The 19,916-nt window shown below is 37.3% G+C and overlaps 1 protein-coding gene across 1 annotated transcript in view; it reads right to left on the reverse strand.

Moving 5' to 3' along the window:
* Window positions 1-203: 203 nt before the first annotated feature.
* vipr2 (vasoactive intestinal peptide receptor 2) overlaps window positions 204-19,916 on the reverse strand; it is a 38,682-nt gene continuing 18,969 nt past the window's right edge. The window contains exons 5-13 of the mRNA XM_028472601.1: window positions 12,152-12,249; window positions 9,923-10,055; window positions 7,785-7,935; window positions 6,354-6,414; window positions 5,820-5,889; window positions 2,852-2,943; window positions 1,519-1,648; window positions 1,385-1,426; window positions 204-477 (exon numbers count right to left, since the gene is read on the reverse strand). Coding sequence (XP_028328402.1) covers window positions 304-477; window positions 1,385-1,426; window positions 1,519-1,648; window positions 2,852-2,943; window positions 5,820-5,889; window positions 6,354-6,414; window positions 7,785-7,935; window positions 9,923-10,055; window positions 12,152-12,249 — 951 coding nt within the window. The 3' untranslated portion in view covers window positions 204-303. The remainder of the gene's footprint in view (window positions 478-1,384; window positions 1,427-1,518; window positions 1,649-2,851; window positions 2,944-5,819; window positions 5,890-6,353; window positions 6,415-7,784; window positions 7,936-9,922; window positions 10,056-12,151; window positions 12,250-19,916) is intronic.

Consider the following 19,916-nt stretch of genomic DNA (forward strand, 5'->3'; position numbering starts at 1 on the left):
ATAGAAGCATTATTTTTTGGAAATGTAAAGCATATAGATGCTGAAATAAAAACAGTAAAGTTGGCAAAAGCCCAAGTGTTCCTCATAGAATGGACCTATAAAAAGATAAAAAGGACACTTGAGGACTGAAGATATTTATAAATCAATTGCTGCCTTCATGTAATCCAATGAGGTATACTTACATATATATTATTCTTTCCTTCTTCCTTTATTTTTTTTTTTACATTTTACTCTTTTGCAAAACTTGTACAACCAATGTCCACTTGGTGACAGGAAAACACAAATCCATGACTCGTCATGTTCTCACAGCACGGTGGTCTCTGACTGCAGGATGGACTGGGTCCTGGAGTCACGGTGAAACTGCACCATGTGCTCTGAACCACTCCTGGAGGCAAAGATGCTGTGGAAGTGATGATGTATGCTCAGATGGCAGTTCAGACATACACTTCGCCACTTTCTTTTAAGCTCACTTTGAACCTGAAAGTAGTAAAATAATACGTAAGTACTTATTTCACATTTTAGCAACATTGAATTTCAATTGAGGGAAACATGCTACAAACAGATTTAAAGCAGAAAATATGACTCAAATCTATGTTATGTTGTTGTTTTTTATGCTATATTTGATGGTTTTAGGCCAGTAACAGGCCTGTGACGGTAACATGTATATATAAAATAGGTCAATAGTGAGAACAAAAGCAATGAAGAAAAATTGTCTATGATTGTAGTCAGGGTTGGGGTTAATTTCATTTTACAATTACAATTACGCCTTCAATTATTAATTTTTAATTACAACTCAATTATGATTAAGTTGACCTGCATCCTGCAATGCAGCTTTACAGACAAGTTAAAGTTAAGCGGGCACTGGTTGGCTCTGATTTAGGAGTCAGGGATGATTTGTGTAGTTTTTGGACAGGTTAGACGGTGTTTAGGTGGTGTTTGAAGCGGCCAGGGCATAAAAAAACATCCTTTTCCTCACGGTGACGGCATTTAAACCCTATTCTGTCCATTTCCGCGTTCAACAGTAGATTCCGTTTTCATTGTTTGATTCCATGATTCCATTAATGTGGATCTTGTAGGGCCCTAGTGTAGCTGAGAGACTCTCTGCAGCACATACAAGCTTGTGTCCTGTAACCATCTCTGATTGGTCAGCAGCCTAGGAAGGCGATTCTTATTGGTGAACATATATATACATATACATATATCACTCAAATGATGGAGATGAAGAAAAAATCTCCAGCGTCTGAGGTTAGGTTATCACAGTCGTGAAAATCTTAATATCGATGCGATTAATGTTAATCCTTCAGCCTTTAATGCATCATGTACAAGAGGATGAAAATCCTGATTCATTGGTACAGTTTGTGGATTCCAAAGCGTGAAAAATTACCTCACTGTTTAGAAAGCAGTACAGAATGGCCACCACCAGACCCTTAATGAAACAGGAACAAAAAGAAAGGGATAAAAGTCAAATTGCAAACATGGTGACATGTTTTTTTTGTAAAAGGGACAGTGATTTTGTACCTGAAAGGATCCTAGCGCGAGGTCGAAAAATATCTTGTAGTCCTCTGCGATGGATTCACTTAGCGACACAAAGACCACGTAGTGTATTCCAAACAGAGGGATCAGCAGGAGAGTGGACTTAGCCAGCCTCCTGAAAGAAATCAATGACAGGCCGACATTTGAGATTTTACTTTTTTGTTGTTTGTTTGTCAGATTTGTCAAATTGGCGATTGTGTTGTGTGTGTGTGTGTGTGGTGGGTGCAGGATACGTTTCAAAATAAAAGTCTGAATGAAGACATTTTCCTCCAGCAGCACCAGCTGTCCAAATGTGGCACAAGGTGGGACATTCTTTATTGTTGATCAAAAAAGAAAGTTTGATTCTGAGGAATTTCTAAACCACGTGTCAAACTCAAGGTCCGGGGACCAAATCTGGCCCTTTAGAGTATCCAATTCAGCTCACGCAAGAAAGTCAAAAAGTGTGAGAAGCCATGAATCATTGTGTAATTTACCAACTAATGCAGTTGTAGATATCTACAAAATAATAAACAAATTCAATGACATTCTACAAAATTAGCAGGCCTCACATTTTCTCCATTTTATATCACATGATGGATGTCATTTTTAATCTCAAATCTATACATTTTTCAAAAATCCTGCAATTTTCTTCAAATTATTCCCCCAAAATTGTCATAAAAAGTTGCTCATAGTGGTAGTCAAAACATGGCAGAAACCTTGGTGTGTGCTATCACTGTGCTATGGTATCTGGTCTGCTTAGGGCAGTCTGACCAGAACCAACCAAGAGAGAGTTCTGTTAATACATAACAACCATTAAATTAAAAATATGCAATACAAACACAGTGCAGCCTAACGTTGCTGATCCTTTTCCCAGTTGGAATAAATGAATACATTTACTGTCAGTTTTCTCTCTCTGCATCAACCCAGCTTTGCCTTCCACTGAGCTCCACGCATTGAGATCCATGACTCACCGACACTAAGCAGGAGATTGCACATGGGGGTAAATTTATCAAGGTTTTTTTTCTGTCTTTTATCCCACTCTACCATCGTACATGAGAATACCTGATATTCAGTTGGAGATCAAAATGATGGTTTTGGATTAAAAACAAAGTAGGCGCTTCTACAGAAGTAAACTATGTTTACTAAGCTATATTTACTGTATCATGAGCATCTTTTGTTAAATGATTAATAAACATATCATCATAACTATAATGAAAGGAAAGGGCAACCTCTGTAGTTTATATTAAAGGTGCGTAGCTATATAGGATTTCAAACTGTAAAGCTTTGCTGTTTTCATGCTGTTAAGGGAGCAGCAATGTGGAGCCCAGGTGTGAAATACCTGTATTGTGATTGGTCATTGCCACCAACATCAGGACATCTCAGCTTCTGAACCAAGATCCTAATGATGCAGATGAACTGGATGAAATTCACCTTAAAACGAAGTGGAAATAACATACGAGTCAGACATCCACATGTGGGGTGACTTTTTTTTTTTTATTGCTGAGTAGAATAGAGCTCCACCCATTAATTAAATACAACCAAATAATCTGCACAAAAAACTAAAAAAAAAAAAAAACAGCAGCTTCTGATAGTGATAGTGACATTGTGCAACACTTTGGTAATCATTTTCTAATAAGGTGTTGTATATATTGTTATTCAAAAAGTAATTATATCTTGTTTTGTTTTGTTTTGTTTTGTTTTTTTTAACTTTTTTTTTTTTCTTACTTGTCTGCACATGCTGTCAAAGTCCAACACCACAGGAAGTGTAATCATTATGAGACAGCAATGCATATTTTGTTAAATACATTGATTTATTTTATTGCTTAATTGTGACCATCACCAGCCCTCCCTAAGGAAGGGTAAGAAATCTTTTATTATAGGGAGGATATAAAAAGGGAGAGCAGTGTTACACCTAAGTGGAGGGGGAGGGGGAAGGGGAGGGGAAAGGGAGCAGGGAGGAGAGACTCAAGACAGGAAATAGAAAAGGTGAGGAAGAATAGACTGTTTTGCAGTGAGGGTGAGATGTGAGGTTGTAGAATATATTGTGCTTATTATGTTGTGTAATCCAGCCAGTATGGTGAAGCTTAGCTATAATGGTGGTGGCTGTGAACAGGGGGAATGAGTGAATGGTAGTACCTAAAGCAGGTATTTGGGATTAACGTGTCTAAGGTTAAGCCCAGTATGAGTTTTATCTCACATCCCAAGGCGTGCCAGTGCATCGTATACCAGTATATGTGCAAAAAAAACCGCTACTGCAAACCCAGGAACTGCCCTGGGCCCGCAGATCTTGTTTTGTTTTTTATCACATTGCAAAAGTAATGCAGTTGTGGCTGAAATTTGTTCAGATCTACTATTAGTAAAATATGATTGTTACAATCTGTCAATCACAACACAGTATGGACACAGCTGTAAGAATTTTCGAAAATGTAATAAGTTAGAAAATTGTGTTTGAAAATGTACCAGTTGTCTGCTTTGAAAATAAAAAATAAGTTCTAAAAAATATGATATTGTACATTACACATTAATTCATTAAGGGACCTATACTAAAAAACTGGACTAGCATATCTGGGATATCCCTCCGTTAGCGGGCTTCACTTAACCACACGTTTTCCGTCACAAAGCAGCTGTACTACGAAACAGGATATCAACACGTTTAACTTAACCCAGGGTTCTCCGACCTGGATTTATGCGTGCTCACATAAAACGGGCGGAGATTGCAGCGTCTGACCAATCGCAAACATGGAGAAACTGTGCAGAGCAACTTGCATCACAAATGAAGAATCATTTTTAAGAAAATATATGGAGAATTAAAATCCATAATTCAGACCAGCAAATGCAGAAAGGAAGGAACGCAGGCAGAGAATTGATGACTGTTAATGTGTAAATTTGTGAGTATAATGAATGAATATTAATTCATCGGACATTAAACAAACACTGATCACTTTCACTTTAAGACACAGACCATGTCAGTTGCTGTTTTATATTTCATACTGTCTGATCCATCTATTCTTTGGCAGGTCGTTTTCCAAGACAATACTGTACATAAATATTGCAGACGATACACACTGCCATCATAACATCAAGTGCATCAAGTAACCATTGCAACACATTGAAAGCATTGTAACCACTGAAATATTGCACAAATATACAAACATATTGATTAAATATAAAACATTTAAAAACATATATTATTATTTTTTTCTCAAATCAATTTAAAAAAATAAAAAAATCGATTTAAAATCGGCACCCAAAAAAATCGCAATATATCGCAATATTGTTTTTTTTCCTTCACATCCCTACTACCGACCAGGTAAGCTGTTCAGCCTAAGTTACCATGGTGATTTACCCTTGATAAGAAGTTAACCATTGTCGAAGTACAGCACATACAGAATAAGTTCCGGAAGTTAGCGCGATAAAGAGGAAATCCAGCTTTGTGGTACAGGCCCTAAAAGGCTTCAGTCAGCTGACCTGTATCTTTCTGATACATAGTTTATCTATTATTTAAAAGATACATCATTGTGATTAAACAATGAAATTATGTTCCCAACTACTCCTTTCCCTTATTAAAAATAGGACTGTAAAAATATAAAAGGCAACAAAAGAAGATGTAATAACTATAGAAAATATTAAAAGGTACAGAAGAGTGAAGATTAAATTATATTGAGTGATATACAGATCAGAAATAAATACTGAGGGTTCCTGGTCCAAATGAGTTATGTGTAATGTTCCAGAAGGAGGGAATTGTAATGATTGGGTTTGTATTATGTAAAACTTAAGGTTTTGTGTAAACAACAATTAAGATGAAGCCTATGTCTTCACTGTATGATACGCATTTATCACACAGGAAGATTCCCAGGAATAAGGTCCATAGGCAATACTGAAAAAACAATGGAGAGAAAAAAGTGTTTTTATAACATGCCATCCTCCGCTCACAGAAAACTCCCCCGCTGAGAATAAATAATACTGTGGAGCTGACATTAGACTCTCACTCAGTGGGATATGAACACAAACGACAAAGAACACTGTGTGTATTTCATGTCATTTAGAGTGGTATTACATTAGTTTGCTGTGTTTGTATCTTAACAATGATCACAGTGGCTTGTTTAATTCAACAATGAGTCGGGGTTCGAGAAAGTCTGAGACCTAAAACCTTTTGTTGACACATTAATGTACCAGAACATGCAAATACAAGATATCATCACTGCGTATCACCTGAAAAACTATTTGTTGTGGTGAACATGAAATTGGAAATTATGCACATTTAAGTTCTGTGCAAAAAGAAAAACAAACAAAAACTATTCACCTACCAAAATGGAGAATCCGATTGGTCCGTTGATTACCCAGTTAGGAATGGGGTTGTCATTTCTTTCCCAGCATCTGAGCACATTATAGAAAATATCAGTGTTGCATACATTGAATCAACATCCAACCCCCTCCACAGGGAAAAGGGAAATGGATGATGCAAGCTTATATTTGAACACAATGATGATGACAGAAAGCTGAGCTAATCTGCAGCATCAGAAACACAGAAATACTTCAGGGTATTTATGGTATTTGAATAATCTTATGACACACTTTTTGACAAGCAAGATCATATTTTTCCTCAGAGTGATATGTCCAGAATTAGCAACAGATCAAATCTGATGAATATCTAATACAAAACTATTGTTAACAAAGCCTAAGATATTCTCATCAACCTTCATATATTTACATACATAATAAGAATATAGTTACCATTTTGTCAGATCTCATAATATATTTATTTTATTGTAACAAAACAACATGCTGATATAATCCAATTATAGAGGATGGAAATGAGTGTTGGTTAGTGTAGTACTCACCCTATGTCTTCCAAATAAATCCTTGTCATTACCCATGCTGACACAAACACAGTGGGGATTCCTGCAAACAACCAGGAAACATCATGACTGGATATATTATTGCTTTATGCACTGGTGATATTTTAAAGCCTGGTATAGAAGATTAAGATATGAAATTTGCCCAACAAAACACACCACGTGGACAATGTTCACCACTACTAGAACTACATCTTTCATAACTTTTTCCCACATATAGAAAAGTATTTATTTTACAAACATAATCACCGAGATCGCTTGATTTCTTTTTTTTTTTTTCTCAAAATTAAATGTATCATTGATTCCTTGACAACGATATATTCCATCTTGACCAGTGTTTCTCAAATGGGGGTACGCGTATCCCTAGGGGTACGCAATGGCACAGAGAGAGTGGAAAATTAAGAAATGAAAGATATATATACAGTATATATATATATATATAAATGGGGTTTTATAATGTTCATTTTTACTTAGAAATTATAATCATAACAATGATGATGGAAATGATTCTATTTATTACCAGAAATGATAAATACTGAAGAAAAAAATGTATTCAGGAGCCACTACACACCTGTTTTATTCCACTTATTTGCAACATGGGATTCTTTAAAATGTGTGTTAAAGCTCATTCATTCCATCATTATGCTCTACATTTGTTTTTTCACATGCAAAATGTTGAAGTCGGACAAAGGGGGTACTTGGATTTAGAAATAAGAGAAAGGTTTGAGAACCACTGATCTAGACCTTTTCTGTCTCATGTACCCCCCGAGGCTTCTCTTCAGATTAGGAGAACCCCTTCATCACTCCAGATTTAGTAACTTTTCTTGTTTTATTTACATGCGTTGTTAACATGTTGGCCTCTGAAATCTCCTGCAGCTTGAAAATGTCAACCTGTACGTTTAACGCACACTAAATATCAATTGTGTGCATTACAATTATTGTATATCAGAGAATTTATCTACCTCAAACATGTTAGTAACAATTTAGTAGGATATTAAGGCCACAATATGGTGGAAAAGATGTTGGACGAGCATGTACAGTGTCTGAAAAATGACTCAGCATGTTGGAAATAGATTCGTCAATGTTTCCAAGTACCCCCTGCAATGTGTTCAAGTACACGTACCCCTGGTTGGGAACCACTGATCTAGACCATGACCAATGGCGGCGCTACATCAGGGCTAGGAGGTGCTATAGCGCCATCTAAAACCTATGCAGCCCGTCAAACATTTTATTTAGTATTTTTATTGTTTCATTTCTAAACAATAACTGAATGATGCCTGAAAGGAAAATATGTGTTTTAGGGAAACTTTGTTCAAGCATGTACAAATTAAAAAAAAAAAGTGTACATTTTGCATTTGCATCTGATGTCACAGTTGGATTTAGTTTGATTATTACTATATTGTTAGCCGTACTAACCCCAGCCGATAAACATGTAGACTATAAAGTGTCTGTTTTCAGAGAAGATGACGACCAGCAGAGTGTGAAGGTACAGACCCTCCACCAGCAACCAAAAGAAGTTGGCCATGATGAAATACTGGAAGAACACCAGGCTGGCTTTACATCCCACCTAAAGGTCACACACACACACACACGCACACACACACACATAAAGGTTGAGAGGTTGGATACGTGCCTTGGGGCCAAAGATCTTAACTGGATCTTGTCATGTATTGTATGACATTACATTAACCTTTACACTAGTCTCTGCTATCAGACCTCCATTTATTGTGTTTGCGGGCCATGTACGACTGCAAAAGACTTTCACGCACTGTGACACGCCCCCTGAATTCATAACCAACAGACGATGACCAATGACCTCATTCCTGTACGTGGGTTTACTCACTGAGTAGGTGAACATGTGGCGTGAACATTCATTTGTACAGAACAAAGTTACAAAATCATCCGTAAATATTGGCTCGGAATGAAAAGTAATGTAAGTACTTCATCAAGCAGGGTTGGGGTCAATCATACTTGTAATTGCGCAGTCGATAATTAACTACAATTATACTTTAATTATAATCATAATTGTAGCTGAAAAAAACTTGCTGCTGCTGTAATCGTATTTGAATTGTAATTGAATTCAGATCATTTACTTTGTAATTGTAATTACCATGGAAATTCTATAAAAATTGTAAACTATACTTTTGATTAAACGCAACAGTTCTATGGCTCACACATACTGTATGTAGTTAACAATTACACCCTTACTGGTGGTAAGGGTTAGTGGGTTAGTGGTTAGAGTTAGGATATAATAGATTTTTTTAATAGGGACGATACAATTTTACATAGTGACTATACTGTGAATGTAACTGATGTTTTGTACAAAGCGTCTATAGCTATTGCTATATTCCAACTGTTGTCCCTAGTTGGGCTTTTACTTAAGACTTTATAATCACTGCAGTAAATCGTAAAGATGATAAAACAAAATCATACACACACATAAAACCACATGCAATCATCAGAACGCTTTGTGAATAAAAGTTAGTCAAATTGGAATTGAACTTTAGTAATTGAGAATGTAATTGTAATTGCCTTTCAGGGGGAAAATAATAATTGTAATTTCTTTGTAATTGGGAAAAAATCCGCGTTACCATAATTATCATTGAATTTTAATTGAACATAATAGAAAATGTAATTGTAATTGATAAATGTACCAGCTGGTATAGGACACATGCCTTGAATCCATCTGTTTTACTTTGGTTTTGAATTATTCAGACATTCTTAACTCTATGGAAGTAGGTTTCAGTCATTTTTTTCAGATATTTGGACATTTTTAAGCTTGTGTCAATTTGATGGAAAAAGTTTTACACTAAAGGAATTTAGATCAGGGATGTCCTGATACAACTTCTTCATTTCCGATACGATACCAATATTGCAGCCTTGCGAATCGGCCGATACCGATATACATACATCATACATTTACATTTACATTTACAAATAATAATGACTTATTTTGTAGTGTGGAATGTTAGAAAAGGCTTGATCAAGTGATGTCACTCAAACAGAGAACAATAGTCAGCAACAGTAGGTATGAGAAAAACTCACCCATTTATTATTAACCTATTGGTTACATACAATATAGTATCTGCAGTATTCTACAATTGAATAAAATACATTAAAAATCAATTAAAAAAATAAATAAATGAATAAATATCGGTAAATACAGAAATTTTAATCCGATATTCGTTTTCAGGCTAATATTGGCCCGATATCCGATATCAATATTGGATGGGGACACGGCTAATTTTGATGACATCAATTTTTTTTACTTGTTCTTCATGACACCCTGAAGTTTGGTTATTTCACCACAAAAAAAAGAAGTAAAAGAGAATGCAGAAAAATGCATTTACAGTATGTTTATGTCAGGAGAAAAAATTAAAACAGAAAGTGGAGGTTAAGTGTTAAGATTGTACTTTGTGTGTGTGTGTGTGTGTGTGTGTGTGTGTGTGTGTGTGGCAGCTGAGCTTTCAACACGACTACGGTATGTTGGTTTGTACTCTACTATCTTCCCCCTCAGGATATGACCTTGGACAAGGACAAAGTGGTGACCTCACCAAAGATGGCTGGTTGGAGCACTGTGACGTTCGGTTGAAGAGGATGTCGTCTTTCACCAGCACGGCTACGGCTCTCAGGATGAAGGAGAAGAAGAGGTTGAGGTGGATAAAGTTCCTGGTGCAGTGGAGCTTTCTGAACAGATGTTCCAGGTGTACCACAGATCAGAATCACAATCAGAAATACATTATTGATCCCAGGAGGAAATCACTTTTTTACAGAGGCTCAAGAAATATAACACAAAACAAAGACAAGAAAAGTAAAATGTACATAATTAGGTAAAGCACTGATAATTAAATAAGGAAATAAGGATAAACAAGGAATAAATCACAAGGAAATATATGAATAAGCATCATCCATAGTGAGGAAAACCCAAAAAACACAGTTCTAACATTGTTACCTCCGCCAAAGAGGTAATATTTTCACTGGTGTTAATTTATTTGTTTGTTTGTTTGTCTGTTAGCAGAATTACATCAAAAGTATTACACGGATTTTAACAAAAAATGTTAACCAGAAAAAGACCGGTGTCATGTACTGAGTTCACATCGTACTGAGATTGTATATGCTCATATATACGCCGTAAAATGAATTTTTGCTAAAAAAAATAAATAAATAATTTTTTGTTTATTTTTGTTTTCAAAGTGAACGGACGCGTTATATTTATTTATTGGATTAGGTTAGGGTTAAGGTTATAATCTCAGTACGGCGTTAACTCAGACTGTGACACCGGATCAATATACTGATTCTGAGTCAGTTTGAAAAATGGAAATAATTGTCAAAATTACCTCATATATATATATATATATATCTATATCTCGGTTTGTAATTGACTGACATTTATGAAATCTGACTCAGTTAAGTCAGGTTGGTTCATCAATTATCAATTTGGGCATGCCCATACAATCGATCCTACTGTATCATTATTGATGGAAATAGAAATGTCTTGTGTGAATGATCATGGTCATTGATCCAGATAACTGCCAATATCTGGTAAAAAAAAAAAAGACATTTGGTGCTTGGTTTGCGATCTCTGAGTGTTCCTGTTTAAACACCCCAGGCCTCAGAGATTCTTTTATGTGTTGATGACAATTTGATCTGGTCCATTGTATTTTCTAGTGTCATGTAAACACATTCAGAGCTTCATCCTGGGCTCTGCTTTAGAACTGAAGTTCATACTTTGAAAACCAATGCTGTGATCAAAGACTGTTGTCTCCAGTACATGCAAGATAATTTAAATGAAACAATATATGTACGAATGGTCTTTTAGGAGCTTTTAGAGTACCTATTTGCAGGATGCTAGCACAAACACCATTATTACCTAGTCCTTAAAGAGAGAGAATCCATTAAATATATATGGTTTTTATAAATCTAAATTTCTAAATCAAAGTGTGGGCTTTACATTGACAACAGTCAAATCTAGGGAAAATATGAAAAATGTTCTTGTATAATTGGTATATAATCTTCTGACATTGAGTATAAGGATAATAAGAAAGGAAATCAAAAAAGAAAAAGAGTATAAGGACAATGGCTTTACAAGGCTATTGATTAGGGGTGTCCCGGATGATATTCGGATATCGGTCCACTATTAGCCTGAAAACCAATATCGAATATCAAATTAAAAAAATGTACGGATTTTCCAATTTTTTAATTTCTTTATTTATTTATTATTATTATTATTTTTCGTTTTATTCATTTGTAGAATACTGTAGATATTATGTTGACGGTTAAAAATTATGTAACCAAATTGGTTAATAATAAATGGGTAAATTTTTCTCATACCTACTGTTGCTGACTATTGTTCTCTATTTGAGTGACATCACTAGATCAAGCCTTTTCTAACATTCCACACTACAAAATAAGCCATTATTATTTTTTTGTTAAAGAAAAGAAAGTGAGAAAAAAAAAAAAAACAAAACGGTATCATATCGAAAATGAAAAAGTTGTATCAGGACATCCCTACTATTGATATCTGCCAATTTTATTTCACTGCATGCATCTTTTGTGTACAAATTGCAATTTACCTCAATATAGACAAACCCAGGAATAAATCCACAGATATTATCAAACCTTTGAAATGGCAAAAAAGGCAACAAGTAATCGTGCGTTTAGAGCCAGATTAAACTGACAGATTATTTTCAGCCTGCAGAATTGTCGGTTAGGATACTTTATACATTATACGCAACACAAATCAGCTTTTTTGATAACTACAACGTGTCTTACATCAGTCTTACCTGAATAGACAGAGGATGGCACTTCCTGTGGTAAGAGCAATCAAAGACAGACTGTGTCCCAGTGTATACAACGTCTGCACCACCACATAAAAGACTAGCTGCAAAAAAAAAACAACATAAGCCTAGAGTTGTTATTAACTTCTATTTATACATCCTTTTTATATCATGTTATTCTGTTACGTATTAATACTATTTAGCACCTGCTGTCCACCAATAACTTCTTATTAATCTAACTGTGGCCCTAAATACAGTAATAAATTACGTGAGCTGAAAACACATGAGACAAGAGGATAAATAAGGACATGACAATTTGGGAACAAGACAGAAGGTAGGACAGCACAATAGACAATTCAGCTGTGACCTAAAATGAGCCAAACCAGTGAGTTGGGGGAAGTCGCAGTTATGCAACAGCAGTGAGCCAAAAAAAAAAAAAAAAAAAGAGTGAAAAGAATCGCTGAACACAGAGGACCAAATGCATTTCACTTCATAACTCAGAGCACAAGCTAACAAGAAGACTGACTGTGCAGGAGGTTTTTTTTAAAAAAAGCATGAGCAGCACACAGCAGAGGAGGAAACATTCTCTGAAATTCGAGCTTGGTAGTTTTAAATTCCCCTGCTGATTACTTATGACAGAGATGGGCAACTTCTATCAGAGCAGGGTCCGCGAAAAATGTGATCGTCTGATCCAAGGGCCACATTATCAACATTCATGTTGGTATTTAGAGTAACGACCAATCTGAGCGTTATTACAGGAAAGAACAAAGGGTTTTGCCTTTGTAGTCCTTTGGTGTGAGTTTTTAGACATTTTGGGGCAGATTCACTTAAGGTTTAGGGGCATTAAAACGTGTGCAAATGTCACTCCACGCGCTAATAAGGGGTGCAAACTCAAGGGAATCAGGACTGCGTGTCTTCAGCGTGTCACAATGCGCCCACAATCCATTTAGCGCATTTCCCTCTGATGAATATGTAAAGTAGGCAGATCTCTTAAGGAGCGCAAAAAATGGGAGGGTAAAATGCAAATAAATTAATGCAATGGACTCAATGCAATTTATCAAACCAGGAACTGTTTGCGGTGACTGTTTTCTGCACTGAAAATAGTACGACCCACAGGCAGGTGCAAACACACACACAGAGATCACGGCTGCAGTAACTGTTGACACAAAACAAAAAAGGGGGAAAAAAAAGGCTCCAGTTAATCTTTCTAGTATGAGAAAATAATTCAAATAAAACAATAGGCATTATTAACAGCCACTGAATGAGAAAATGCAGAGTAAAGTGTGCGTGAGGGAGAGATTCGATTGGATGCCTAACGGTGCAGAGTCGCTGTCCGGAGCTCCATGGATGTCACTCCAGACGCACCGCTCCGTGTCTTCCTCTCCATGTTTTGACCGATGGAACAATGTTCATATCTTGAGTGTACGTGACAGCGCTGCTCAGGAGCTCAGACCTGCTGAATGACGTTTTCCATGGACTGATTAGAGCAAAGTTACAGGAACTGAACAGACACATTAAATTGGGAGGAAAAATAACTTTAGGTTTTAAAGTTTATTTAACAACATTTTTATTTTTGTTTATTTAGTTTTCTACATTATTGAATGCTTGTGCAGAAGACAGAGAAGTCCACGTCTCCAACTGAATTTCTTCAAGTGTCCTTTTGTGCTTCTGTGCACTCACCTCTCCACATTCAACGAGCAAAATGTTTATTTAAATAGGGCGGTCTCAACCACGTCTATACGCGTAGCTATTAGTGCCGCAATGTTAGTGAATTACCCACAGCAGGTGAGCAAACAGCGCCACCAAAGGATTTAGGGACGCACCTGGTTTACGACCTTTTATTTCAGATCTTAGTGAATCTGCCCCTTTGTGTGTTTTTCAATTCATTTTTTCTGTTTCCTTTTTGTGTTTTTGTTATATTTTTTATGTGTTATTGTTGTCATGCTGTAATGATCTTTAAATTGCTCAGTTGCCCCTGATTCCTTCGGTCCTGGTCAGCCTGCGAGTACGATGCTGCGTTGTGAATTGTCTGTTTTTGTCAGTGCTTTGTGGTCTGTTGTTTTAATGTTAATGTAGATGCCATCCTCTGTTTTTCACTGCAAAACAAATCTACTTACGGGTATTAATAAAGTCACCTGAACCTGAACCTTGTCTTTTTGAACATTTTTTCTGTCATTTTATACATTTTTCTGTCTTTGTGCAATTTTGTTTGCATTTTGCTGTTGTTTTAACTGTGTTTTTGGAGTTGGGTGTGTTATGATCTTAAATCAGCTATAAATTGAAACAAGCCCAATCCAAACCTGTTTGCATGGAAGACAGGGCTCATCACTCAGTCCTGTCTCATGGGAGATTGTGAAACTGCGACGTAAATGACATAATCTATTGCTACGTGCGTGCAAACAAGATTTCGTCTTTTTTTTATTATGCTGCTAGGAATGTTGTTGTTTTTTCATGCTTTCTGCAAGGAATTTCAAAGTAATGTATTTAAATTTGAAGTTATTTCCCCAACCTTAACCCCAATCATAGCCCTGGATATAGTCTCCTATCTCAGGGGTTCTCAACCTTGGGGTCCCCAGATTCCTTTAAGAAATTAAGAATATTTTCTGAACCATTTGAGCCCATTTTTGCTCATTTTTATTCTTTTTCTGCAACTACACCAAACTCGCCATATTTTGACCTCTTTTCACCACGTTTTCTTGCCCTGTTTTTGCTCTTTTTAATGCATTTTTGCAATACTCTCATTTCTGCCACTTCATCAAATTTCAATGCCTTTTCTGCACATTTTTTCCACTTTTAAGACATTCACTTTTAAACCCTTTCCACAACTTTACCCACCTAATATCGCATATGTTGACCCCGTATTGTCACTTTTAACCCCTTTTCACCAAATTAAATTCTTATTTTTGCCAATTTAACCAAATTCACAAATTTTCATGCCCATTAATTGCCAGCTTAAACTCATTGATCCTACTTTTTTCTGCCACTCTTAAGTCAAAATTTGACACTTTAAACCCTTTTTCTGTCTGTTTTTGGCCACTCTAATGTGCAACTTTTAACCAATTTCTGTGGTTTTTAAAATCCCATTTCACCACCTTTTGGTCACTTTTAACCTATTTTACAGGATTTACATCTTTAAGACTACGCTATATGGCGCAAATAATAACAAATCTTCCTGGATAACAGTAAATAAATGTGGTTATCACAGATTCATAGAACAATGGAACATCATTTTGTTGACTTTATGGATGGGCCGCAAAAATCTCTCCCCTTTATAGATGGCCCTGTCTCCACATGAATGCTCTTCAATGTCTGTGTTCAACCACCTTCAGGAACAGTGGGGGTCCCCAGTTTCTGGCACCTTTTTTTGGGAGGGGGTCGTGGGCTGACCGTAATCCTCAACCCTTAATACCGTTCTCCTCAGCCACATCATATTGTTTAACTTAAGTTAGTGCAGTGGTCAAGGCCTCTGTCTTTCCATCTGAAGCATAGTTTTGTTACAAGAAAGACAAAAAAAGTCAGTTGAAGAAGCACGAAAATAATTAGAAAACCTTGTTGAAATGCACGAAACAATAAATGGACGGTTTACCCTGCGAGATTGGGTTGATCACATTGACCTCATTCATTTTGACGACTACTGTAAACTCACTCTAAACCACTGACACGGGAGCTTCCTGCTACGCTGCCTGCGATTCCAAATACATCACAGACTGTCAAGTTATCTTGTCAGTGATGCAGTAATCTAATGGAATACACACTCACTGCAGGTTCTGCCATTTCTTTCTGATCCAAGAGTGTTGGTTTGCTTGTTATTTCTTCATCTCAGTATTTATTGATGCTCATATACTTCTACTGTGCATTATTAAAAACCCTCCAAGACAACCTGAGCAGGAAAGAGGCAAAGACTCAACTCTGCAACTATGCAAGGAATTGCTGACTGAGAAAGAGATAAATTAGAAATAAGAGATTCTTGGTTTTAAGTGAAAATCTTTTTCTAAAGATGTCCATGTTCAATGATGACTGTTTTAAGGAAAAACAAAAATACTTTAAAAGTACTGTAGCACTTTACCATGTCAAATGATGTTGTGGATATAGTCAAAAATATTGGCTTTCCTACAACATATAAATGCACTCTTTCGCTTACTTATTCTTGCAAGATTCCTTTTCCCTTTCTAATCTCTACTGGCAACTAAACTCCATTTGAATTCCATCGACTTTAAATGTTGTTGCATCCTTAGCCACTCTATGAAGAGGAGAGTATTTTAGAAACAGTGTCCCTTTTTACCCTTTGTCCTAAAACAACCTATTCATGAATGATGAACCCACTAGTTCAGGATTTTTGGTTGATTTAAAAAAAGACCTCCTTGTTTACCCCCGACTGGAAAATACAAAGAGGAAAGGAAAACAGACTAATAAAATGTGCTGGTAGACAGTTACAAAGCACAATGGGTTATTCAAATTGTTGTGACCCAACTGGAGTGAAAGCAATGAAAGAGGAGGCAGGGCTTATTATCCCACCGTTGACAGAAAATGATAATAACTGCTATTATTGGAGAGTTTTAGGAGATTTAGTTTTACCATAACCAAATACTGATTTTGATAGCCAGCATACCCACAGTCAGTGTTGGGCAAGTTACTCTAAAATGGTAATACATTTTATATTACTAGTTACAGGCATAAAAACGTAACATATTTGTATTACAATAGTGACAACACAAAACACTTGCCTTTTTCATATAATATTTTATTGACCTTTGAATCAGTCATCAGCACCTTAACATCTTCTCATATAACAATGTAAACATATAATCAGTGCTTTAAAATGGGCAACATTTGCAAAACAATGCCCTAAACATAGACTAACAAAAACATCCTCTCGGAATACAACATTCAATCAGTCATCATAAAACAAATGACTGGAAATGTAACTGTAAATACATTTTTAATGTAATTGAAATAAGCCTTAGAGCCAAAAAGGCTATATACCAAATAAAAGTATAAACTTAAACACAAACCTTATGTCTAAATAATAGAATAAATTAGGACCTGACCATAGCCAAATGGATATATAATACCACAATTCTAGACCACAGAAAGGGGTACAATTTACAATAGTGTCTTCAACACTTTTTTGACCGTTTTTTTTTTGTTTTCATTGGAATACTAGTTGAATTCATTAAAGTCTCAATGTAACTTGCATTACTGAGATTGTAATGAGTTATATATTGCTTTTTTTCATTACTGGAAAAAGGAATACATTACAGTAACTCGTTAATTTTGTAATGTGCTACTCCCAACACTGCCCACAGTGCCATACTCATACTCCCATGCCTTATTCTAAATCCATTCACAATTGATATGAAGACAGGAAAGGTTGGGAAGTAATCCCCTCCATTAAATACGTCACCTTTGGTATGTTGGTAAAGGGTTTAAAGAAAAGTAAAAGATACCTGGGAGGGATTTACACCCAAAAAGTGTGGATCAACCAACCAACAAACAAACGATGCAGAATTTATCGATGAATCATCCTGAGCTGTATTTGTGGAGATGCTTTTGGTTTTATAACACTCTTGATTCGAGCTCACATTTTAATGCTGAGATGCTACAAATTTTTCACCTCTTGCTACTGACAGATTTTTGAGAGATGTGTTAAATATAATTTTCATTCACTAAGTGTTATCATTTTTATTGTAAATAAAATGCAAGAGTTTAACTTGTATTGTACATTACTCTAGTTGGGACTTAAGCTTCAGGCCGCCAAGCAATCACGTGTTTAAAATCGCATACTAACGTACTATACACTACACACTCAATGAGTATATACAGTCTACTACATACTATTAGTGTCAGGATGGGGTTTTATTTTGTAGAGCAGGCAGGAACTCTTGACCTCCCTCCTGGCAGCTTTCTCCTGCTGGGCACCAGCTGCTGGTGATTGGTCACCAGCTGCAATTAACTGCTCTGTATATAAATGGGAAGGCTTTGCCTCAGCTTAGTGCTGTGACATCATGACGTTATCACATGTGACCTGGGCTCGGTTTCATGCCAGTAATTCCTGGATCTACAAGCGTTTTTGCTTTTGGATATTGTTCTTGTTTACGCTCGCTCCATGTTCTCGGTTTTGCCTTTTTGTGTTTTTGGATACCTCTGCCTCCCTGGACTGACTACCTGTGTGCAGAATCCCTGCTTGCCTGACCACGCTTAAGAGAACAATAAATATTGGTATAATGCACCTGAGCTCTGCCTCTGTCCCTGCATTTGGGTCTGCACCTACACCTGTACGTGACAGAATGTCCCAGCCACCCACAGACTCAGCGGGACCCTCAATGCAGGATTTTTCATTTTGTAGAGAGTTGGAAGATCTTCTTGCCGAGCTGAAGCCCTTGCTCTCCAGACTTAAGGAGACCATCTTTCCCCAGGGGAGAGTGGACACTCTGATGGGAGGTTGTGTGGCCAATCGTCTCCGGCCTGCTCTGGAAAGAGTCCCCGTCGTGGCAGACACATTGAAGAATGCAAAGAAGCAGATCAGGAGGTTGCTAGGTTCTCCCTGTACTCCACCTCCGGAGACAACTTCAGCCCCCGGATCCTCGTCACTAGAATCCTCGCACCATCAAAAGCTAAGTTCCTCCTCAGCACACAACACTCAGTTGGAGTCCAGTATCCAGCCTTTATCCAGTCCTCAGTTACAGTCCAGTTCCCAGTCAGTCTCCTAGCTTCTAGGCTAGCGTTCCTGTGTCCCCTAGCTTCCGGGGTTAGCGTCCCTGAGTCTCCTAGCCTCCGGAGCTAGCATCCCTGAGTCTCCTAGCTTTCGGGGCAAGGCCAACTCCGCCGCCAGTTTCGGCTCCCAACAGCCCTCTTGGTCTGGCTCGCCGAAGGTGTCCCCTTTGTCTGGACCGCCAGAGCCCTCTTGGTCTGGCCCGCCGGAGGTGTCACCGTCTGTCCCGCCTGAGCCCCCTTTGTCTGGGCCGCCAGAACCCTCCTTGTCTGGCCCCCAAAGTGCCAAGCCTGCCTCAGAGGAGGCCGCCAGAACCCAGTTCCTTGTACCTGCCTGTGCCGCCTCACGAGAGGCCCCCAGAGTCCTGCTTCCCGGCCTAGTCTCTCCCGCCTCATGGAAGGCCGCGGGACTCATGCTCTTTGGGCCCATCTGCTCCACCTCGTGGGAGTTCCACCGTCTACCCACACTGGTTGGGTGTTTGTGTAGTTATTATTATTTTTTTGAGGAGTTTTTAAAACCTGCTCCTTAATGAGGGGGGGCTATGTCAGGATAGGGTTTTATTTTGTTTTGCCTTTTTGTGTTTTCGGATACCTCTGCCTCCCTGCACTGACCACCTGTGTGCTGAATCGCTGCTTGCCTGACCATGCCTAAGAGAACAATAAATATTAGTTTAATGCATCTTAGCTCCGCCTCTGTCCCTGCATTTGTGGACTGCACCTTTATACAGATTTTTAAATCAAATTCTTGAGTAGCTCCACTTGAGAATTTCTATTTCAAACTGCACTTTTTATGGATTATTTTCTGCCTAAGACATTGAGTCTACATCATTTGAATCATTGAAAAAGTCAGGTCTGATTGTTTGAAATGAGCTTGTAGTTATTTGGTAATGATGGCTCCCAAAGACAGACCAGTTGTGAACCACTGACCTAGATAATGATTTTATCCCTTGTTTTGTAAACTGCGAACAAATCCAATGTGGTTTTCCAGTTGGTTTCATGCCTTTAAGTTAAACAGATGCTCACGAGATATAACATTGTTTTTCTTTTGTAAAACAAAACA

This window comes from Gouania willdenowi, chromosome 17 (genome assembly GCF_900634775.1).
Source record: "Gouania willdenowi chromosome 17, fGouWil2.1, whole genome shotgun sequence".
NCBI classification, from domain to species: domain Eukaryota; kingdom Metazoa; phylum Chordata; class Actinopteri; order Blenniiformes; family Gobiesocidae; genus Gouania; species Gouania willdenowi.